General features: G+C 43.1%; 1 protein-coding gene across 5 annotated transcripts in view; it reads left to right on the top strand.

Moving 5' to 3' along the window:
- The first annotated feature begins 674 nt into the window (after positions 1-674).
- The window catches only part of PBX1 (PBX homeobox 1), a 220071-nt gene continuing 202062 nt past the window's right edge, over positions 675-18683 (top strand). For 2 of the 5 annotated variants that reach the window (XM_083506827.1, XM_083506831.1), the window contains exons 1-2: positions 677-1356; positions 4936-5009. In XM_083506827.1, coding sequence (XP_083362953.1) covers positions 1166-1356; positions 4936-5009 — 265 coding nt within the window. In that variant the 5' untranslated portion in view covers positions 677-1165. Of the gene's footprint in view, positions 1357-4935; positions 5010-18683 lie in introns of all 5 variants that reach the window. The other 3 variants (XM_083506828.1, XM_083506829.1, XM_083506830.1) reach the window with 3 other exon arrangements.

Here is an 18683-nt window from a genome sequence, read left to right as displayed (position 1 = left end):
GGAGGCCCCATTAGCTAAAGTGGTGCTTCAGGTTAAGAACAGTTTCAGGTTAAGTATGGACCTCCGGAACGAATTAAGTACTTAACCCGAGGTACCACTGTACAATAGCTTTGCAAACAAGTATTTTGGTTTCCCTGAGAATGTCCTGGTCCTCAAACACTCTGCAACCTGGAAGGGGCTATAATAATAATAATATTTTTTTATTTATACCCCACCCTCCCCAGCTCAGGGCGGCTAACAACCAATAATAAAAACAAGTTGATTAAAACACAATTTAAAAGATTAAGATACCACATTAAAACTTTTAATGCTCCTGCATCTCCATCTGCGCTCTGCCCCTGTCCAGGGGCCGCGCGGCGGCGGCAGCAGCCCAGCCCGGGCAGCGCCTTGGCCCCGCCCACGCTCCCTCCCTCTCGCGGCGCCTTCCCCCGCTTGCCTCTTTAAGGGCCGGCGCCTCCCGCGCGCGCGGGGCCCACCTCTGAGCTCGCTGAGTGACAAGTAAGCGGGTGGGCGGGGCCTGCGACGCCGAAGCGAGCGGTGGGAGGCGCCGCCGCTTTCGTCCGCCGGCCAATGAGGGCTCGGCGGGCGGGCCTTCCCCCTGTGGCTCCTCCCGTGGCTCCTCCCCCTCCCGGCTCCCTCCCTCCCTCCTTCCCTCGCTCGCCTGGCGGCGCCTTCCCCGTGTCAGTTGGCGGAGTCCGGAGCCGGAGCCTGAAACAAAAGCGGTAGGCGGCGGCGGCGTTGGCGGCGGGGCTCCTGCGAGTTCGCCCGGCTGAGGCGCGGAGAAGGCGGGGAGGCGCGCGACCGGCGTCGTCGTCGTCCGAGAGAGAGAGAGAGAGGAGCGTCCGTGAGGGAAACTTTCTCCGCGCTTCCTTTCTCCTCACGCGGAGGCTCCGTCGGCGGGAGGCGAGGCAGCCGGACCGGCCTCCGGCTCCAGGGCGCCCGGGAGGAGGGCTCGCCTCAGCCGCTTCAGCCGCCGCCGCTTCCGGAAGGCGGCTCCGCGGGCACCGCCGCCGGAGAACAGCGCTCTTTCTTTCCCCCGCCCGCAAAAGAAGCGGAGAAGCCGAGCGGTTGCTCGGGGGGTCCCCTTCGCCGAGAAGGGGGCGAAGGCAGGCGGGCGGGCGGGCAGGCAGGGGCCGCCGGCCGCGCCTCTCGGGAGCGGGGCGCGATGGATGACCAGCCCCGTCTGATGCACTCGCACGCCGGCGTGGGCATGGCCGGCCACCCGGGCCTGTCCCAGCACATGCAGGACGGGGCCGGGGGCGCCGAAGGCGAGGGCGGCCGCAAGCAAGACATCGGGGACATTTTGCAGCAGATCATGACCATCACCGACCAGAGTTTGGACGAGGCGCAGGCCAGGTGAGCCCTCTCTCCCTTCCTCCCCCCTCTCGTCGCCACCATTATCATTATAATCGTCCTTATTATTATTATTATTGCACCACATTTCTTTTCGCGGCAGGATCCTGGTCCTCTAAAAGCCTGACTCGCAGCCGAGCTCTCTCTCTCAGTGCAGCAAACAAAAAGTATAGCTCTCCAGGAAAAACAACATCCCATTATCATTATGATCATCATCGTTATTATTATCGCACCACATTTCTTTCCGCGGCAGGATCCTGGTCCTTTAAAACCCTGACTCGCAGCCGAGCTCTCTCTGTGCAGCAAACAAAAAGTATAGCTCTCCAGGAAAAACAACATCCCGACTGGGTGTCTTCTGTGGAGCAACATGCCAGAATGGCATATTTAAGTGTACAGTATATAGGTGTGATTTCTAGTGGCGTGCGGGTACGTGAAAATGTTTAGAGAGAGAAGGCTGCTGCTCTTCTGCTCTTTTTTTTCTTTTTTTCTTCTAAGTTAGGTAGGGCTGAATTGGCTCCTTTGGTCGCCTTGTGCAGCTGCACCTTCCCATCTGTGTTTTGTGACACCTCAAGAGCTGAAAGGCTGGAGCAGCCACTTTCTTTGGCTAAAAGACCGAAATCTTGCCCTCCTCTTAGCTGAGCTTTGGGATATTTAGGGTCTTAAATGTTCGGCTCCTCCATTCCTGTCTGCTGAGTGGGGCACTGAATGGAACATATCGGTGAACGTCACACCAAAAATTATCTGGAAGACCTTTTAAACTTTTTAAACCTTAGTTTTATAGATCTGTTTTGAAGGGATCTGGTGACCTGAACTCTGTTTTTGAATTAGAGAAAAGGAGCAGCCATAAAAGGCCTTGTTTGCTGTACTGCAAACTTGGTTACTCCGAGTTCATTGCCACTACCGTTCTTTAACCGCAATCCAAGGAAGTTAAACTCACTTAATTCCATTTAAATGGGAAGGTTTATTCATAGATGATGCTTCGAGGATTGTGGCCCCTGTGTACGAAAAGGGCACATTTTCCTGCCCTCTTGTATTGGTGAATGTTGTGCTGCAACTGGAGCCTTGTAGCCATTTGTTTGTGTGTAAAGACACAAACAAGTTTTTTGTTGCTAAAATAATGAGTTGAACATATTAGCTGAGTACAGAGGCTCGTAGAGTCTAGCCACTAAATGCCGCTTCACATATGAACATACAGATTTCATTCACAGATCGTGCTTTCCATGTTGGAAATGGCATGAAATCTATGTATGTGTGTGACAATTGCACATGAGTATATATCATTAATAACACATATTGGAACATTTGGCAATCTACACTTACCCATAACAAGTATGTTTCAATTGTTGATTTTATCACAGAAGCCAACACACCATTTTGTGCCTCACACAGCTGAATTTTGGGGCAGGGCGTAGTATTTTAAAATAATAATAATAATAATTATTGTTACACAAATTTTGAAATATATAATATTTTTTATTTGGATGATTAAATGGTCTCATTGGTCAATATTGTGTGCACATTGGAAATTTAAAATACAATGCTTCTTAAAAAGAAACATGCCAGTTAAATAGCCTGGAATGCTGCACAACACTCTTAACATAAATCTACAAAATCATTATTGAAGTTGGAAAGGAATACATGGATTTACAGAAGAGAAGAATGGACAAGAAGGAAAAATAGCAAAACAAAAGAAGAAAAAGTTGCCCAGTGACCACTAGAATTTTATTACCTGAAAAAATCTTCACCTGCATTTTGTATCTTGCACTTGCCACAGAGATTTTCATTCTCTGCCTACTCGACTGGAGTAGGCAGCGTCCGTGTGTCCCTCAAAAGCTACACACATTACTAAATAGCTTTGCAGCTGCTATCTTGGTACTTAATCCAAAAGGCCTTAAAAAAACAAGAAAACACCTAGAATGAAAAATGCCAGTTGTATAAAACGCTTTTCGTAAAGCACTTGGCCTTGATGAGGAATAGTTTCTGTTGAATGATGCTTCCCAGTATTGCCGTTAGACAAAGGGGAAAGAAGCTGCTTCTGAAAGTTTAAGTTTATGTTTGGTGAAATGTTTTTTGTGTGTAAAGATACTGCACTAATTAAATTGGAAATCAATACAAATGTAAGGATTCTTTTTATAGCCAGTTACTCTTTACACACTCCTTTAGCCGCTCTGCTGGCGGGTCCCTTTAGTAATGCAGCCGTAGAAATCAGTTTGTGCATTTCAGTTTTTCCTATGGTTTTTAATTATATATCTCTTTATAAGGAACTGTAGAGATGTTGTGGTGATGGCAAGGCTGTGAAAATGTGGCTGTGATCTTTTCAGTGTCCTTTTACCCATCTTTGTGCTTGGCCAAAAAATATTTTGGAGGCAGAAAGAAGGTTTTGTGTACCAGATGCTCATACAGAGGGAGCCCAACTGTGAGAAGAAGAGAGGCAGGAACCTTAGGCAGTGATATGGGGTGCCATTTAAGGGGCAGATCCCTTAAAATGACAGGAGCTGTCCAAAGTCTTCACATGCCTTGTGAAGGAGACTTTCCTAGTGAGTTGTGTTCCATATTAATCAGTGGAAGGAGGGGGCTTCCTTAGATTTTTCTGCCTGAGGCACCAAAACACTCACAGACTTATGTAAGCTTCATTCAAAAACCCATTTTGCAACAGATGCTGGATGAAATTAGTCCTTTTGTACATGACAACAAATCTTTACATAGTGATTGTTTCTAATATTTAAGAAATTCTATTTCTTAGACATAAACAATCTGAGCACCTGCTAGGACATGAAACTGATCAGCCTTATAAACAGCAACTTGCTGGACCTCCAAGAAAAGAGGAGACTCAGAAAGATCCATTCTCATTCTGACCACTTGTGCAAATGCTAAATTAGCAAGGTTTTTTTGTCATTCTGATTCATGTATCGGAGTGTTTATGAGATTTCTTTTGGGAAACCGACTGATTCTAACACCTTCAAATAAGCAAGTAGAGCATAAAGGTAATAAGAGCATGGAAGTAATTATTTCCCTTCCCTCCTCATAGCATGTGTGCTTTCTCCTGGCAGTGCATTACTGCATTTCTGTGCTCTTTTCAACTCAGTGGCTAAAATTTCTGTACATCGGCTTTCCGTGTTGAAGCACCTTGTTTATACTGTGGCATCTGCACAATGAATTGAACCACATGGGTGAATAAAATAACAACGTTCTCTACACTGCCACGAGATGGTGGTTCAGAAGGTGATTAATAAATTGAGTGTAATAATAATAATAATATCTGAAAAAAGATCTTCATTGGACTTATGAATGGCTTATACATACTCCTATCATTGACCTACTCATAGCTTGGCCAGTAAACATGGTATATGAAAGCTACTGAAATGCTGCTATCAGACAGTTCCCTAAGCAAGTGGTATTTGTATTGCCATATGCGTTGGACAATCACCAAACTGGTGTCCCGTCAATTTAAAACTGTAAGCTGTTTTTCACCCTTGCATAATTTTCAGTGATGTCTTAACCTTCAATATTTCTGCCTAAAACATCTTTTTTTAAGGCCTCTGTGGCACACTCTAAATATAAACTATTTTGATCTTGTTGCAGAAAACATGCTTTAAACTGCCACAGAATGAAGCCAGCACTTTTTAATGTTTTGTGTGAAATCAAAGAAAAAACAGGTAAGGAGAAACGTATCGTCTTGCACCTTTTTCCTGTTTTGCTGCCTTTCACATTTCATGTATTTCTAAAAAAACAAACAAAAGAAAACTTGTTTTGGTTTAAATATTTTATTTAAAGGGGAAAGCAGCTATTGTTTTATTCTTCGGAGAATGCATTTTTCTATCATATAAATGTCTAAATAGCACAATGAAGTCATTTGTGTGCCTACAATTCAGGGAATATTTTTTTCCGGGCACTATATGCCTCATTACTTTCTTAAATATTACATTAGTTGAAAACAATCCAGAACTGGATTAATTCAGCTGCAATACTTAAATCGTTTTTTTAAAGGGAATATTTGCCTTAAGATTTTAAGAGCTACTGGGAAATACATGGCTCCTAATGTGGAAAACACACGGAAAAGCCTTCATTTGGCATACATTCAGTCCAGGTGATGCACACATAGACACTCAAAGAGGGGTGTGTGGGTGTGTACACACACACACACACACACACACACCTATAGATATGAGATTGTTGGCTGTTTAAGGATCTTGTTACTTTTATATCAAACAGTGGTTTTTTTGGTTACAAAGGTGCTAATGGCATGAGGTTGTTGATTCGGTCTGTGTTTCCCACTTCGCAGGCCTCCTGCCGTGCACTAATACACTTATAAAATGTCTCAGGGGGGCATTTAAATTTTAAAAGCAACAATTAAAAATAGCTGCCATCAATCAAGGGTGATCTTAAACAGCAGATGCTCAGAGAAGAGTGTTCAGTGACATGCAACACTTATTTATTTCAATTTTCAAATGGTCTTCGGAAGGGGAAATCCTGACTTACACCTTAGCCCACAGGAAAAGGTAGCTGGGAAGGCCACTGCTGAGTTTCAGCTCTTGAGTCGTCTGATGTGCGTTGCAAACTATCTACTACTCCACACGCCTCCCCCCCCCCCGCTTTTTTCCTAACAAGGATGTAACAGTCAGTAATTCAGATCTCAATCATATAAGTAAGGGGTATGACATGAATGAAAGTGACAACAAATATGATTGCAAACTCACTTGATATACATTGAAAAGTGATGCATAAAAGGGAAAGCAGCTTTCAGAAAATGTCTATGTGCCTTTAAACTATGGGTGACTATGTTTCATCGTGTGAACAGCTGAGTGAAATGGGATTATTTGACTCCAGCAATCTATATAAGATGACTAAGGAGGTCCTTTGTTAAATCTTGTTTGTGCAGCTTGTAACCTAGACAAAGCACCTAGCATTGGCATTCAAGCCTCTAAAGCCCTTAAGGCTGCGAAGCCGAATGCTGACCTTCTTTAGAAGCCATTCATTATGTGGCTCTTATAATATAATGTAAAGGGGTCTCTGAGGTCTTTCTATAATGCGATGTAATGCTGCTTGAATATATAAGTTTAATAACAAGAACATCTGAATCTTCTAATCTTTTTCTGTTACTCTATGTGTTTTCTCTCTCTCTTAAAAAAAATACTTTACATTGCCCCCTGTTTTCATATTCTCTTATTTGGGATTTTTTGTCTCTTGTGTGGCAATCTTCTTAATTGATTTCTGCCCTGATCTGAAATTGAAGTGCTTATGAAGTGGTAGCAGATGGTTAGTGAAAACTGAACCTCTTTAGAACCCCTCTTCCCAGTCTAATATTTGGAGAGGCTGGGATTTGGAGGAAGGTGAGAAAATCCGACTTTCACTACCAGTGGGCTAATTCTGGTTGTATTACTGGCACAACCAGTGAGCAGCAGCTTGTTCAGCACAGAGGGCCACATTAGAAATATTGTCAGCTGGAGGGGTGCAACTAATTTGCATACTATTTGCATGTCATTGTTATAATCTCTGTACCATTTGAACCTTGCATAATCAGCACCTGTAGTTGAAATATCTCTTAGACTTATTCTTGCTAAGACATTTTTGCACGTACAAATGGGGAACATTTGAATGGATCATTGCCAAATAGGGAGATGCCTGGAGTCTTCGGAATAGTAAATTTTGTGTTGAATTTCTCTCTCCGTTTCTACCTGATACTTTTGCATTTTTGTCATTACGTTTTCAAAAATCATCTCTGCATACACGGGAACAGGAAGCGGGGGAGGGGGAGAAATCCTATAATTCTCAGTTTTATAATAATGCTGGCTGTTCAGTAGTGTTTGGGGAGATAGGGACGGACTGCATGTTGATTGTAGATTGTAAATTGTCCACCTGACCTGCCACTCCGATGCACTGTGTGCGAGGTTGCATACAAAAAACAAGTCATATGTAGGGTTTTCTTTTTCTTAATGCTTATTGTTGTGCTGTTAGAAGTGTTTGTGTGTTTTAACCAGGCTTACTCCTGCTGGGTATACCCAGAGAACCATGCGTTCACACACCTATATCCATAGCATTGAGATTCGAGGTGTGAGTGGTTGCGGTTGCGCTCTTTAGCACTTTCAGCATAAAGCAATGCAGCCCATGGGGTGGGGGTTGTGGGTTCTGGCCTCAGGAATATTCCAGGCTGACATTTGCATGCTGGATACATTCTATGCCGTTGCTTAATTCAAAGTAAACCTTCTCCTGGATTGTTTGACAGGCATCTGGGCACTTTTTAATATTTTAACAATATTTAGCTTATTGAAATTATTTTCTGTGTGAAAGGATAGTTCCCTCCTCGTGCATTCATAATGCCAGTGCCCCATGGCAAAATCTCTGGTTATGGGTTTACTATACGTTTTGTAATTTAAAACCAAACTGTCATGCTAAATAAGTAGATGCAATTATTTTGGGGGAAGAAATTCCATAAGCTGCCGGTCAGAAAGGAAAGAAGCAGTGCAACAGAGGAGAGTAATACAACTGATTCTGTCAGAATCTTCTTCCAACAAAGATTGAAAGGGGAAATGTACTGATAGATCAAAATCTCACTCTGCTGAAATCATTTGCAGCTTCTACTTGGTGTCTCTGTGTTTTTTGTTCATCTCTTTTCACTCCTGGTGTTCCAGTGTTCTGAAATGGGCATTCACTTTTCTGCTACTTGATTTAAGTGACTCCAGAGTCTGCTGGAGACTTTACCACCATCCCTCGCAACAGTGCGGCTAATATTTCACAGTGTTAACATTGCCGGAACAAACCTAAAGTGTCTATAAACTTGTTGTAAAAAGAGGTCATCTTTACTGGCCAAAGAGATCCCCCTTGTCTGCTGATGTTTCAATTTATTTTAAAGGAAAGGATTTATGGGTGCTTTTTATGTAAGCTTGAGGTATAATACATTGAGATGTATGAAATCTGAGCATGTTGATTTAAAAAGAAGATAGAAGACAAGATTTAATTTTGAAGTAATGGGAGGGAAACAAATTTTGTTTACATGTTTCTCTGGATTGAATATGTACTTTTTTGGCAGGAAGCGAGTACTGTTGCGTAATGAAGAATTGAATTGTGAGGCCAGCTTATAGTGATTAATTGACTATTTAATATTTTATTTGCAAAATGTGACAGATTTCAGAGTTATTGTAATTTTAACTTGGGGATTGTTTTGTAGAGCATGGTGAGTGTGGAGTTTAAAAGTCAACTATCTGCATAATCAGAATTTCTGAGAAAGAATGAGAGCTGGTGTCCTTTAATTGCATAGTAGGTGTTAAAAATTAGACTTCAGTCTGTCATTTAGCATAGGTTTCTTTCTCTGATGTACAGGATCATTACCCAGTTTTGATGCCTCATTCATTCCTTCTTGTGAACTGTCTTTATTATTTAATTTTGCTTTCCAAGATCAGTTTTGGGATATAATGATCTTCCCTAGTGTTTTTTAAAGGAAAAATCTGTTAAACTTTCCAAAAGGAAAATGGAATTGTTGCACTACAAGACTATATTAATAATATGGAAACAAATGTACAGTTTTTAAACATGAGGATCTGAGTTCAGAGTTTAGAATTTGAGGAAACCTGAAGATAATCTTGAGTTTTGAAATCCTGATTATGTCTATTTAATTTCATTTAATTGCTTACCCCATCCATGTTTAAGTGGTTAAAATGTGTACACTTTATTCATGTTTTCAGCCTTAAGATACTATTTTTTCCTATACAGTAAAACATACTAAAAATATTTATAGGCAGCATTGACCAGTTCTTTAACTGTTAAGGAATAGTCTATTGCTCTCTCACGCTCACCACCAGTATACTGGTTCACACTACAAATATCTTCTGCTCTCATTCTGTACAATTATATCTGCTGCAAAGTTAACAGATATTTTGAGGAGGAACAGGTTTTTCCTTTCTTTTCCTTTCTTTCTGTATCCCACCACAATACTACATTCTTTATTTTCTTTATAAATTCTTAGGTTGGATTTCACTTCTGACACCTTTGTTGTTGTTTCTGCCTGTCACTTAAAATACATAGTGATTTTTAATTTTTTTAAATTTTTTTGGTTACAGATTTAGCTATATACAGAAACCAAATGCTTCCTGGCTGCACTCTTTTTTCCTCTAGTGTCCAACCTTTGTCTTATGTCCAACCTTCTTAAGCTCTGCTGTTGAGCTTTGTGTTGATGTTCTCTTTAAAATGATATCATGATCTAGCTAAAATTAAGCATCTAAGTCTCATTATACTTTCATGGGAGCCATGGAACTAATTCTGTTAACAGCAGAGGCTTGCACTGTGGTAGCCCAAGAAAGAAATGAAGACTTATTTGTGTCGGGAGCTGTACAAATACATAGAAGGGAGAACATTGCCTTTTATGCACCTGGTGTTTTGAACTGTACCTCTTACCTTTTTTTGCCTGGTGCCAGAAGATATGCAATGAAGGTGCCAGGGGAGCCTCCCTGGGGAGAGCATTCCACAAGTGGGGAGCCACTGCAGAAAAGGCATATTTTCATGTTGCCGCCCTATGGACCTCTCGTGGAGGAGGCATACACAGATGATGATTGCAGGCTTCAGATTGGTTCAAATGGGGAGAGTTGGTGCTTGAGGTCCTGAGTTGTTCAAGGCTTTATAGGTACCGTATTTTCCGCTCTATAACACGCACCAGACCATAACTCGCACGTAGTTTTTAGAGGAGGAAAACAAGAAAAAAAATATTCTAAACGAAATAGTGGGTATATGATTTTTGTGGTTCATGCTGTGGCTACAGACATGTGATCTGACAGTGAATTTGGAGTAGCCCAATGCAAAAATCCTGAGGATCCATGTGGATCCATGCTTTGTAACCACGGAGGAGGGAAGGAAGGGGAACCATGGATCCTCTGCTCACGACTGCAGCAGATCCCCCCCGCCACCTGCAGGCATTCGCTCCATAACACGCACAGACATTTCCCCTTACTTCTAGGAGGAAAAAAGTGAGTGTTATGGTGCAAAAAATACGGTAAAAAACAGCACTTTGAATGGGGCCTGGAAACAAACTGGCAGCCAGGATCCATGTAATATGCTCAAACCATCTTTCCCCAGTGAGCAACCTAGCTGTCGAATTTTGCACAGGCAATGGCAGTGCCTTCCACAGCACATGAAGGCAACTTGCTAGCTTAGTGGGTGCAGGACAGGCTTTGTAGCATAGGTTGCTCTGACGGGTCCCTTCCCCTCAGTGTCTGCTGCCTGAGGCAACCTCCTTACTCAGCCTAATGGTAGAGCCAGTTCATGTTGCCAGGTGGAACATGATTAAATTAGTTGGGACTTGGCATTTTTAACGAATTGAAAGAGCCATCTCAGGCAGCAAATCCCAGCTTTCCTGTCTCCATATCTGTGTGCAGCCGTTAGGTGCAGAAAATGTCCGGTACTGAAATTAACACAGAAACAGGGCTGAGGGGAGGGGAGAAGTCAAATAGAGCTCATATACTTTGTTTTTGATGTGCATTCATTGATGTGTATGGTGATTTGACTGACACACACCGCCAAATTTGTAGTGTGCAGGTGTAGCTTCGAAATATTCAGTTTGAATTTGGAAGGGGCTTACGGAGACAACTGCTTCAACTTTTACCCACACCCACACTGCCACACCACAAAGTAGAACTGAAAGTATGTTAGTAAGTGTGGACCAGGGCTGTGCAATGTCTGATTTTCAACACTGTAATATATCAGCAGTTAAAACATCACAATATTATGATATATTGCCATTGGAAATTGGAAATTGGGTGTTCGGATGAGGGAAGGAGCAGCCACAGAGATCACACAGGTGGGGGGCATGGAGGTTGGGCATGTGGGTGGGCGAAGGAGTGTGGAAATCAGGTTAGGGGGGGCCACACAGGGGCCCACTCCTCTCCTCCGCTGTGCCTCTTCCCATGTTGGGAAGGTGAAGTCCTTCCACTCCTCCCTAGACAGAAAAAGGGAGAAGGAAGAAGCAGTCCAACCGCAATTCCTGCTTGGGATAGAAAGTTGGAAAGCGGAGGCATGAGATGCTGAAGCAGCCCCCTCTTCTTCCCTCCCATGGGATGGGAAGGGCGGCTGGCTGAGGGTGAGCCACAATGAATTGGCTGGAGAGGAAAGTCAGGGAGCAGGACATTACAGTTATGGGGAGGCTGGGAGTGGGATGGCTCTGCTATTGGAGGTGCAGTTGTGCGGTTGTGGGGAAAGGGGTGTACAGTTCCTTCACAAACCCAGGCCAAGATGTCCTACATCTCCAATCCCATCCCTCCTGGTTGGTTGTGTTCAAAAGTGCTAATTTTGGACTGGGTGTCTATGTGCTCTCCCTCCCTCCCTTGTGGAGGGTGCTTAGGGTAAGTAAACCTAATTGTTTCATTTGGAACCGAACTCTTGCGAGGACTAAGCAGGCGGGCTTCCTGCCTCAAGGGTGTCTCAGGGAAGATACTGAACACGCTCTTCACTCTTCTTCCTTGTTCGAATGCGTTTGTTCTGCTTGTGCCATTGATTCTGCAATGACGACGAGAACAGTTTGGGAAGGAAAGAGAGACTCTTTTTTTTTTTTTAAAAAAAAAAGAACCCGGGACTTTATCTAGTCCTGACGTTAAGTAAACTTGAAAGGAACAACGCTGGTTAAGGAATCCTTACCTTGGCTAACCCTCACGGCCTCCCACTTCTTTGTATCTCAAATGAATTGAATCAATGAGATCCGACTGCTTGTCTGAATAGCAGCCACCTCAGTGTGATAAGAGCTTTCCATTTGAACAGTAGCCCCCCACCCCTCACCGCTTTAGGCTTTGCTGGTTTAATACTTCAGGGGGTATTGGTGAATGAGGGAGAGTTTGGCATGTGTGACAATGTTTCTCAAGAGTGGAGCTGGACCACCAGTGGGCATTAGGCCGCTTTCAGATGGGCCTCAGGGCTATACCCCACCCAGCCCTGCTCTGCCTCCTGGCTTGCCAGCCCAATCCACCTACCAAGCTAGAGCCTTTTGTTTAGACCAGCTCCAGAAGGAAAGGAGGGCACCCTCTTCTAAATGAAAAGGGCCTGAAAAGTGATAAAATGTTAGCATTTCCTGTCTCTATTACAGGGAATAGAAAGGAGAAGGATAAGAAAGGAAAGCTGTTATAGGAAGAAGTAGTCCATATAAAAGGACCAGGGAGGAAAGATGCATTTTTCTTAGGGTTGTGTCTGTGTTAAATCGGAGTGTGAAAAAACTGGTGAAGAAATCCATAGTTCTTACATCATTTGGTTAAAAACACTTTGAGATGGTTAAAACATTTTGAGAGGCATGCAGGAAGATTTTTTTTAAAAAAAACATAGCCTTCACATAGGGCCTCTGGGCTAAACAAATTCTGAATAAAATGAGGAGGGTGATTCATAATACAGGGAACTCTTCTTCCCCCCCCATGCCTTCCCTCCCACACTGGGCACTGGAATTCCCATTCTGCTGCTGCATATCACTGTCAAACAGCTCTTGCCATCCTAAAGTTCTTCCTGATGTTTAGTCAGAATCTCCTTTCTTGTAACTTAAAGCTAAGAGAAAACAAACTTGCTCCCTCATTGGTGAGGCTGGAGTCAGATTCATGGAGCTTTTTAAAAATCTTTTCAGGATTGCACTAAGAGTTGACTTTTCTTGCCTGCCCAATGAACATGTGTGGATTTGGGCAACCCTGTTTCCGGTTAGCCAGTTTGGAAAATAAAAATACATATCTCACCCTTTTTAGTCTTGCATGTCAGGGTTTTGTTACGTGCATTTCCATGTGTAACATGTAGTTCCACTCCTGATCTAGCTTCTGTTGGACTAGTGTCTAGATAGCCTGGCACTGCTTTCCACAAACTGGCATAGCTTTAGTTATAGACTTTCCGGCTGGGAGTTGGCAGCCTTTGTGTCTGGCTTGCCAGAGCTCCTGCTTTCTGCCATTAGATCTATGTTGCCCTGCAACCTTTGCCTATGGATTGCACCCATCTCTGCTTGGGGTCCAGACAAGCCCTCCCCCCCCAACTTCAACAGATGATTATTTTTAGGAAGGGAGGAAGATTTAGAGAGTCAACCAGAGCCAGGGCCAAATTGCACCAGCACCTTGAATTAATTATGATTTTAACTGACTTCACAAATTAATAAATTATCAACAAATAAACTCCAAAAATGCCCATCAGGGGAAAAATGCCTCCATTGTCTCGCTGCTTCCATGGCTCCTAATTCCTTTCCCCACCCATTACTGGTCTCACAACTGAAAGCTTTAATTTATTCAGCATACAATCTCTTTACTCCACTGCTTTCTGTAATTTATACCTTATACTGCCTGCTGTCTCGAATTATTTAACTCCGTAAGGCATTTAGTGAGAGACTGGGTACAAAATCGCTATGCAGAAAAAGGCTTGGTTAGACAGTCTGCCTTTCACATTATTAGCTGGATTTTAAAATATGGCCCTAATCAGATACTCCCAGAGGAACAGACGACAAGAAGAATTACACACCAAGGGCCAGTTTGCACAGTTATTTGCTTCTCCACGCGAATAGCCTGTTCCCAGTCACGTGTGTGCAGAGGACCTCATGGAGAAACAGAAGCATAAACTTGGATTTACATGGTTATAAGGCAGATCAGTTTCTGTGACCATGGCAGTTACAAAGAATGCTGCTGTGATCATGGAAATTGTTGCAGGACACAAATAGTTTAGTTCACACTTATGTTTCTTCCTATAATCATGAGCATTTGTATGTTCAAGCATGTTCCATGTTGTGATGCGTCTGCTCACATTGACTAAGAAGTGCTCATATAGACTGAATGTGCTGACCTGGGCATACTGGTCTGTAATCCTTAGCAGTTGCCAGTCACCAATCTGCAACCACTACAAGAAGTGTGCAGGGATGTTGGGGACATTCAAATGTAGCTCCGCTGTGAAGCAAGATTACATGGCCATCTCTAGTTAGTGGTAAGTTTTGGATGCTATGAATAGCAGCAGACATGTAGACCAGGGGTCAGCAAACCTTTTCAGCAGGGAGCTGGTCCACTGTCCCTCAGACCTTGTGGGGGGCCGGACTATATTTTGGAAAATAAAATAAATGAACAAATTCCTATGCCCCGCAAATAACCCAGAGATGCATTTTAAATAAAAGCACACATTCTACTCATGTAAAAACACGCTGATTCCCAGACTGCCCGAGGGCTGGATTTAAAAGGCGATTGGGCCGGATCTGGCCCCCGGGCCTTAGTTTGCCTACCCATGGTGTAGACTGAAGCTTTGACTCACAGAGTGCAATCCACTTGCACATTCTTGCACATTTTCTTGCACATTCCTCATTGAAATGAGTAGTAGCTGCAAGATAATAGGTTGTTGCAAGAAAGGTTTGGAAACAGAGTTTATTTCAGTATGATGGTTTGACCAATTAGCAGAGATAGGTTTGCTGGGAAATCTTAATTATTGGGAGGGAGTGGTGCAAATTTGCAGGACTGCAGCATGTTATGAGAAATTGATTTCATGTTGACATCATTTGCACTGGTTTCATTGTGGCCACTATGTTGGCTTGATACATCTAAATGATTAAAAAAAAGGATGAAGGTGGGGTGGGTGGGACACAGGGAAGGAGAGACAGAAGGGTGCTTGGGTATTTGTCTTGTGCTTTTCATTCTTGCAGGGTGGTTTGGGGACCCAACCCTGGAGCTGACATTTGGCTTCTGCTAATTTCTTGCCCATACTCTTATTCTATGAATTCTTGATCAAATACCCCGCTTGAGGCATCCGGGGAGGATTAAGAATGGGTGTATCTACCAAAGCTTTCTCCTCTCCCTTCCCCAGCTGCTTCTTGCTATTTGCAGAGCCTGTTTTTCAATGTTGCTCAACATTTCCCGAGGTGTCTGGAATTTGCTTTCTGCCTATTTGGGCCTTCCTCTAACATTTGCACACCTTGAGTGCCTTAAGCTTTGCACACAGGACAACATTGTGAAGCCCCACAGCTTTCCCCTACCGCCTCAGCTTAGTGACACGATGCAAGGAGCAAGCTCAGTTCCTTGTGCAAGTAGAGGACCCTCTTTGTTATTCATAGAATAGAATGGTACCACAAGGTTGGAAGGGACCACAAGGTTCATCTAGTCCAGCCCCCTGAAATACAGGAATCTTTCACCCAATGTGGGCTCGAACCCACAACCCTAAGATTAAGAGTCTCATTCTCTGCCAACTGAGCTATCCCAGAAGGTTTCAAAAATGGCATGAACAGGCATCCACTGGGGATGGAATTGTATGAAGAATATTATATTTGCAGGCAGGAGGTTGACTTGATAGATTCATGCCATCTTAAGTTTAGTCTCTTATTTTCCCTCTTTGGTTCGGTGGTGCTCATCATAAGGTGTGTGTGCGTTGTGTGGGGTGCACGTTAGAGTGGAGAGCAAAAAGATTTCGTTCTGAACTTAACGTGAGATAACTTTGAACATTCAGTTGCTAACACAGTTTATTGGATTTTAATACTTGATTGTAGAATATCACATTACCTATTTTGTGTCTTAGTATCCATGGCCATGTGACAGTTTTCTGTGGTCCCTGTTTGGTACTATAGGGTACCGTGCAGAGCTGGGAGCATGAATTAGTCCCTGGACTAAGCAGGTATCATTTTCCTGGAATCTTTCTATCCTGATTAGGAAAGAAGGCTGCCAGTCAGACTGTCCAAACCACAAAGGGACTGGTTGGTCAAGCCGAAGGACATTTCCATGTCTGCAGCACAGATTTCATCTGTTGAAGCCACCCATGAATGTGATATCTACAAAACGGAGACTTTTATTTCCTGGGACCAACCAGGCAACAAGAGTTTTTCTTAAGCTGTCCTTGTAGGCAAATCTAAAAGTGCTGCTGACTGCCTACTGAGGCTAATTTTTAAAACAGAAAATTTAAGCAAGTGTTAGCTGTAGGTCCCCATTGAGAGTGTAACATGGAAACACTGAGCCAAACAGCTTTTGAATCTGCCAAGACCTATTTGCAACTTTGTACACCCTTTGCTGTAGCCAAAAGCACTGCTCTATATAAAGCATAGGGACCTCCTTCCGGCCCCTGGCCTATTCTAGGCTTCAGTAAGGAGATACATAAACATACAGTCTGTGGGTCTCAAATTCAGAGCATGCCACAATAACATAGGTAGTTCTAAGGTGCTCAGCTCAATATTTTATTTCTGAATTTGCAGCATTAGCTACTTTTACATATCACTAGCATCTGAGTTTGAGAGTGGGGATATTTAGAGGTTCTAGCTCTGTACCTCCTTGATAAGGTTTGTGGTGGTGGTGAGGCATTCCTGTGGAATGTTATCAGAATGTATTGTCAGTTCTAAGAGCTTGCATTTTCCTTCTGGAAAGGAACCTGCTAGCATAGCCAGAGCAAAGTTTGCTCTGGTGTATTCTGGGAAGGATATGTCATTTGCCATGTCTTGAACCCAGTGATCCAGACTTGCCAGACCATTCTGGAAGAGAGAACAAAAAAGAGCCATATTAGACAACGAAAATTTTGACTGTAAGGGACAAATCTGGACTACTTTGTTTTAAAAAGCTAAACAATCTCATTGGAAGAAGATAATTTAGTGCATGCTTCTAGCTAATGACCTTAATTGGCCATTATCACAAATTTTGGCCTTCTCTCTTCCCTTCTCCCTTGTATTCCTGCTTCCTTTTCATTTACTGTTTTCAAAACATCTCTGCATCCAACAGCAACAACCTCCCTCCCAGAAATGCCTGTCCCAAGATTCAGGTTACTACCTCTTCACACTTGTTCACTTTCTAAACCTCTTTTCCCCGTTTCCTGCTTTCTTGTCATTCCTTGGTGTTGGTAAGAAAGCAGCAACAACAACAACATACTAGCTTTCCTCTACCTGGTGTGTGTGTGTGTGTGTGTGTGTGTGTGTGTAGTTGAAGCAGGGGTTGGAGGGCAAGGGTAAGGCATGAGACTGAACTGGCTAAGAGTTTTTTTTTTTTAAAAAATGGGGATCATAACATAACCTGCTTGCGTTATGTGATTGGGGCTAAACAGTGTGTGAAATCTGTGAAACCAAGGAAAAGACCAATCATTTTAGTTAGTCCTAGTAAAGGTCTGGCCAGTCCAACTGTGGATTTTGTGATTTTAAAAATAAAAAGAATTCCTCTTTGGGTTTTGCAAAATGCAGTCCCTTCTGGCTGGCCCCTAGTTCTGCTCCTGATGGATTTGTTTGAGAAAAGAGCTGTGCTGGCATCCGCCTTTACTGACCGTGCCCCCCTGGGAAGGCAGCTCTTATTGGAGCATGGTACTTCGAGGGGCTGCTGTTGTGCTGAAGGGGATGGAGAAGGACCCCTCCCCTCCTGATCTGTCTCTCTCTCTCTCTCTCTCTCTCTCTCTCTCTCTCTGTTTCTGGAAAGCTGCGCCTGGTGTGTTCACCCTGTTCTCTTTCCTTCCCAACAGAGTTCATTGAAAGTTCGTCTCTAACCAACGAACAAAGTGGCTCAGAACTTTTCCTGACTTCTTACCCTTTGTCCCCATCATTCCATTTAAGACAGGAATCCAACACTACCAGGGGGTGGCAGACGGGGCATGGTTTTTGCATGAAATTATACCCCCTAAAAAGAATATAGCAGCATACTTAAAAAAAATAAAAATACTGATCGGCACATACTACCCAACACCCTCATTCTGAAACTGTAGTGTGAAGGGTGGGATGGTTTTGCAAGTTTTCAAAATGTTAAGATGGAAGAGATTTTAAGGTTGGAGCAGGAACTGAATACTACCTGGGAACTTCAGTTGGCAATGAAGTTTGTTTATATAATGATTTATCTTGAAGCAACCAAAGAAACTTAACTTGTTTATGTGGATGGGGTTAAATAGAGGGTGAAGTCTGTTGAAACTGAGTAAGATTCCCTGGATAATTGAGAGGCTTGTGATTTTCATCTTTCGGCAAGTAGTTTGAAATTGTGTAAAGAAAACCAATCAAACACCATATGTAACCACGATGTTGGCAGTTCATAGTAAATGCACACTTGTTCGGGGAATCTGTTGGGGTGGCTTCAGGGCTAATGGGGTAGGGGAGCAGATACTTGTTTTTATCCGTAAGCTGCCTTAATTCCAGTCAGGAGGAAAGGTGGAATATAAATAAATAAATAATTATATATAACAAACAAACAGCTAGCTAGCTAACAAACTGATGACTTCTGTTACCACGGTCTGTTCTAAGCACCTGACTGCTGGAAAAAGCAGAGAGTAATCATATGAAAGTCAAGCACTACTTTGAATTATTTGTCTTCTACTAGAGCCCAGGTGCAGTTTAACTAGCATGGCTGCCACATTCTCCAAATTTCCAAAGTACATCCAAAATACAGATGTAGCAACTAATGTCCGCTTATACTGTATAGCCA

This window comes from Podarcis liolepis (genome assembly GCF_965112155.1).
Source record: "Podarcis liolepis genome assembly, chromosome: 6".
NCBI classification, from domain to species: domain Eukaryota; kingdom Metazoa; phylum Chordata; class Lepidosauria; order Squamata; family Lacertidae; genus Podarcis; species Podarcis liolepis.
This window is presented reverse-complemented; position numbering and strand designations above follow the sequence as displayed.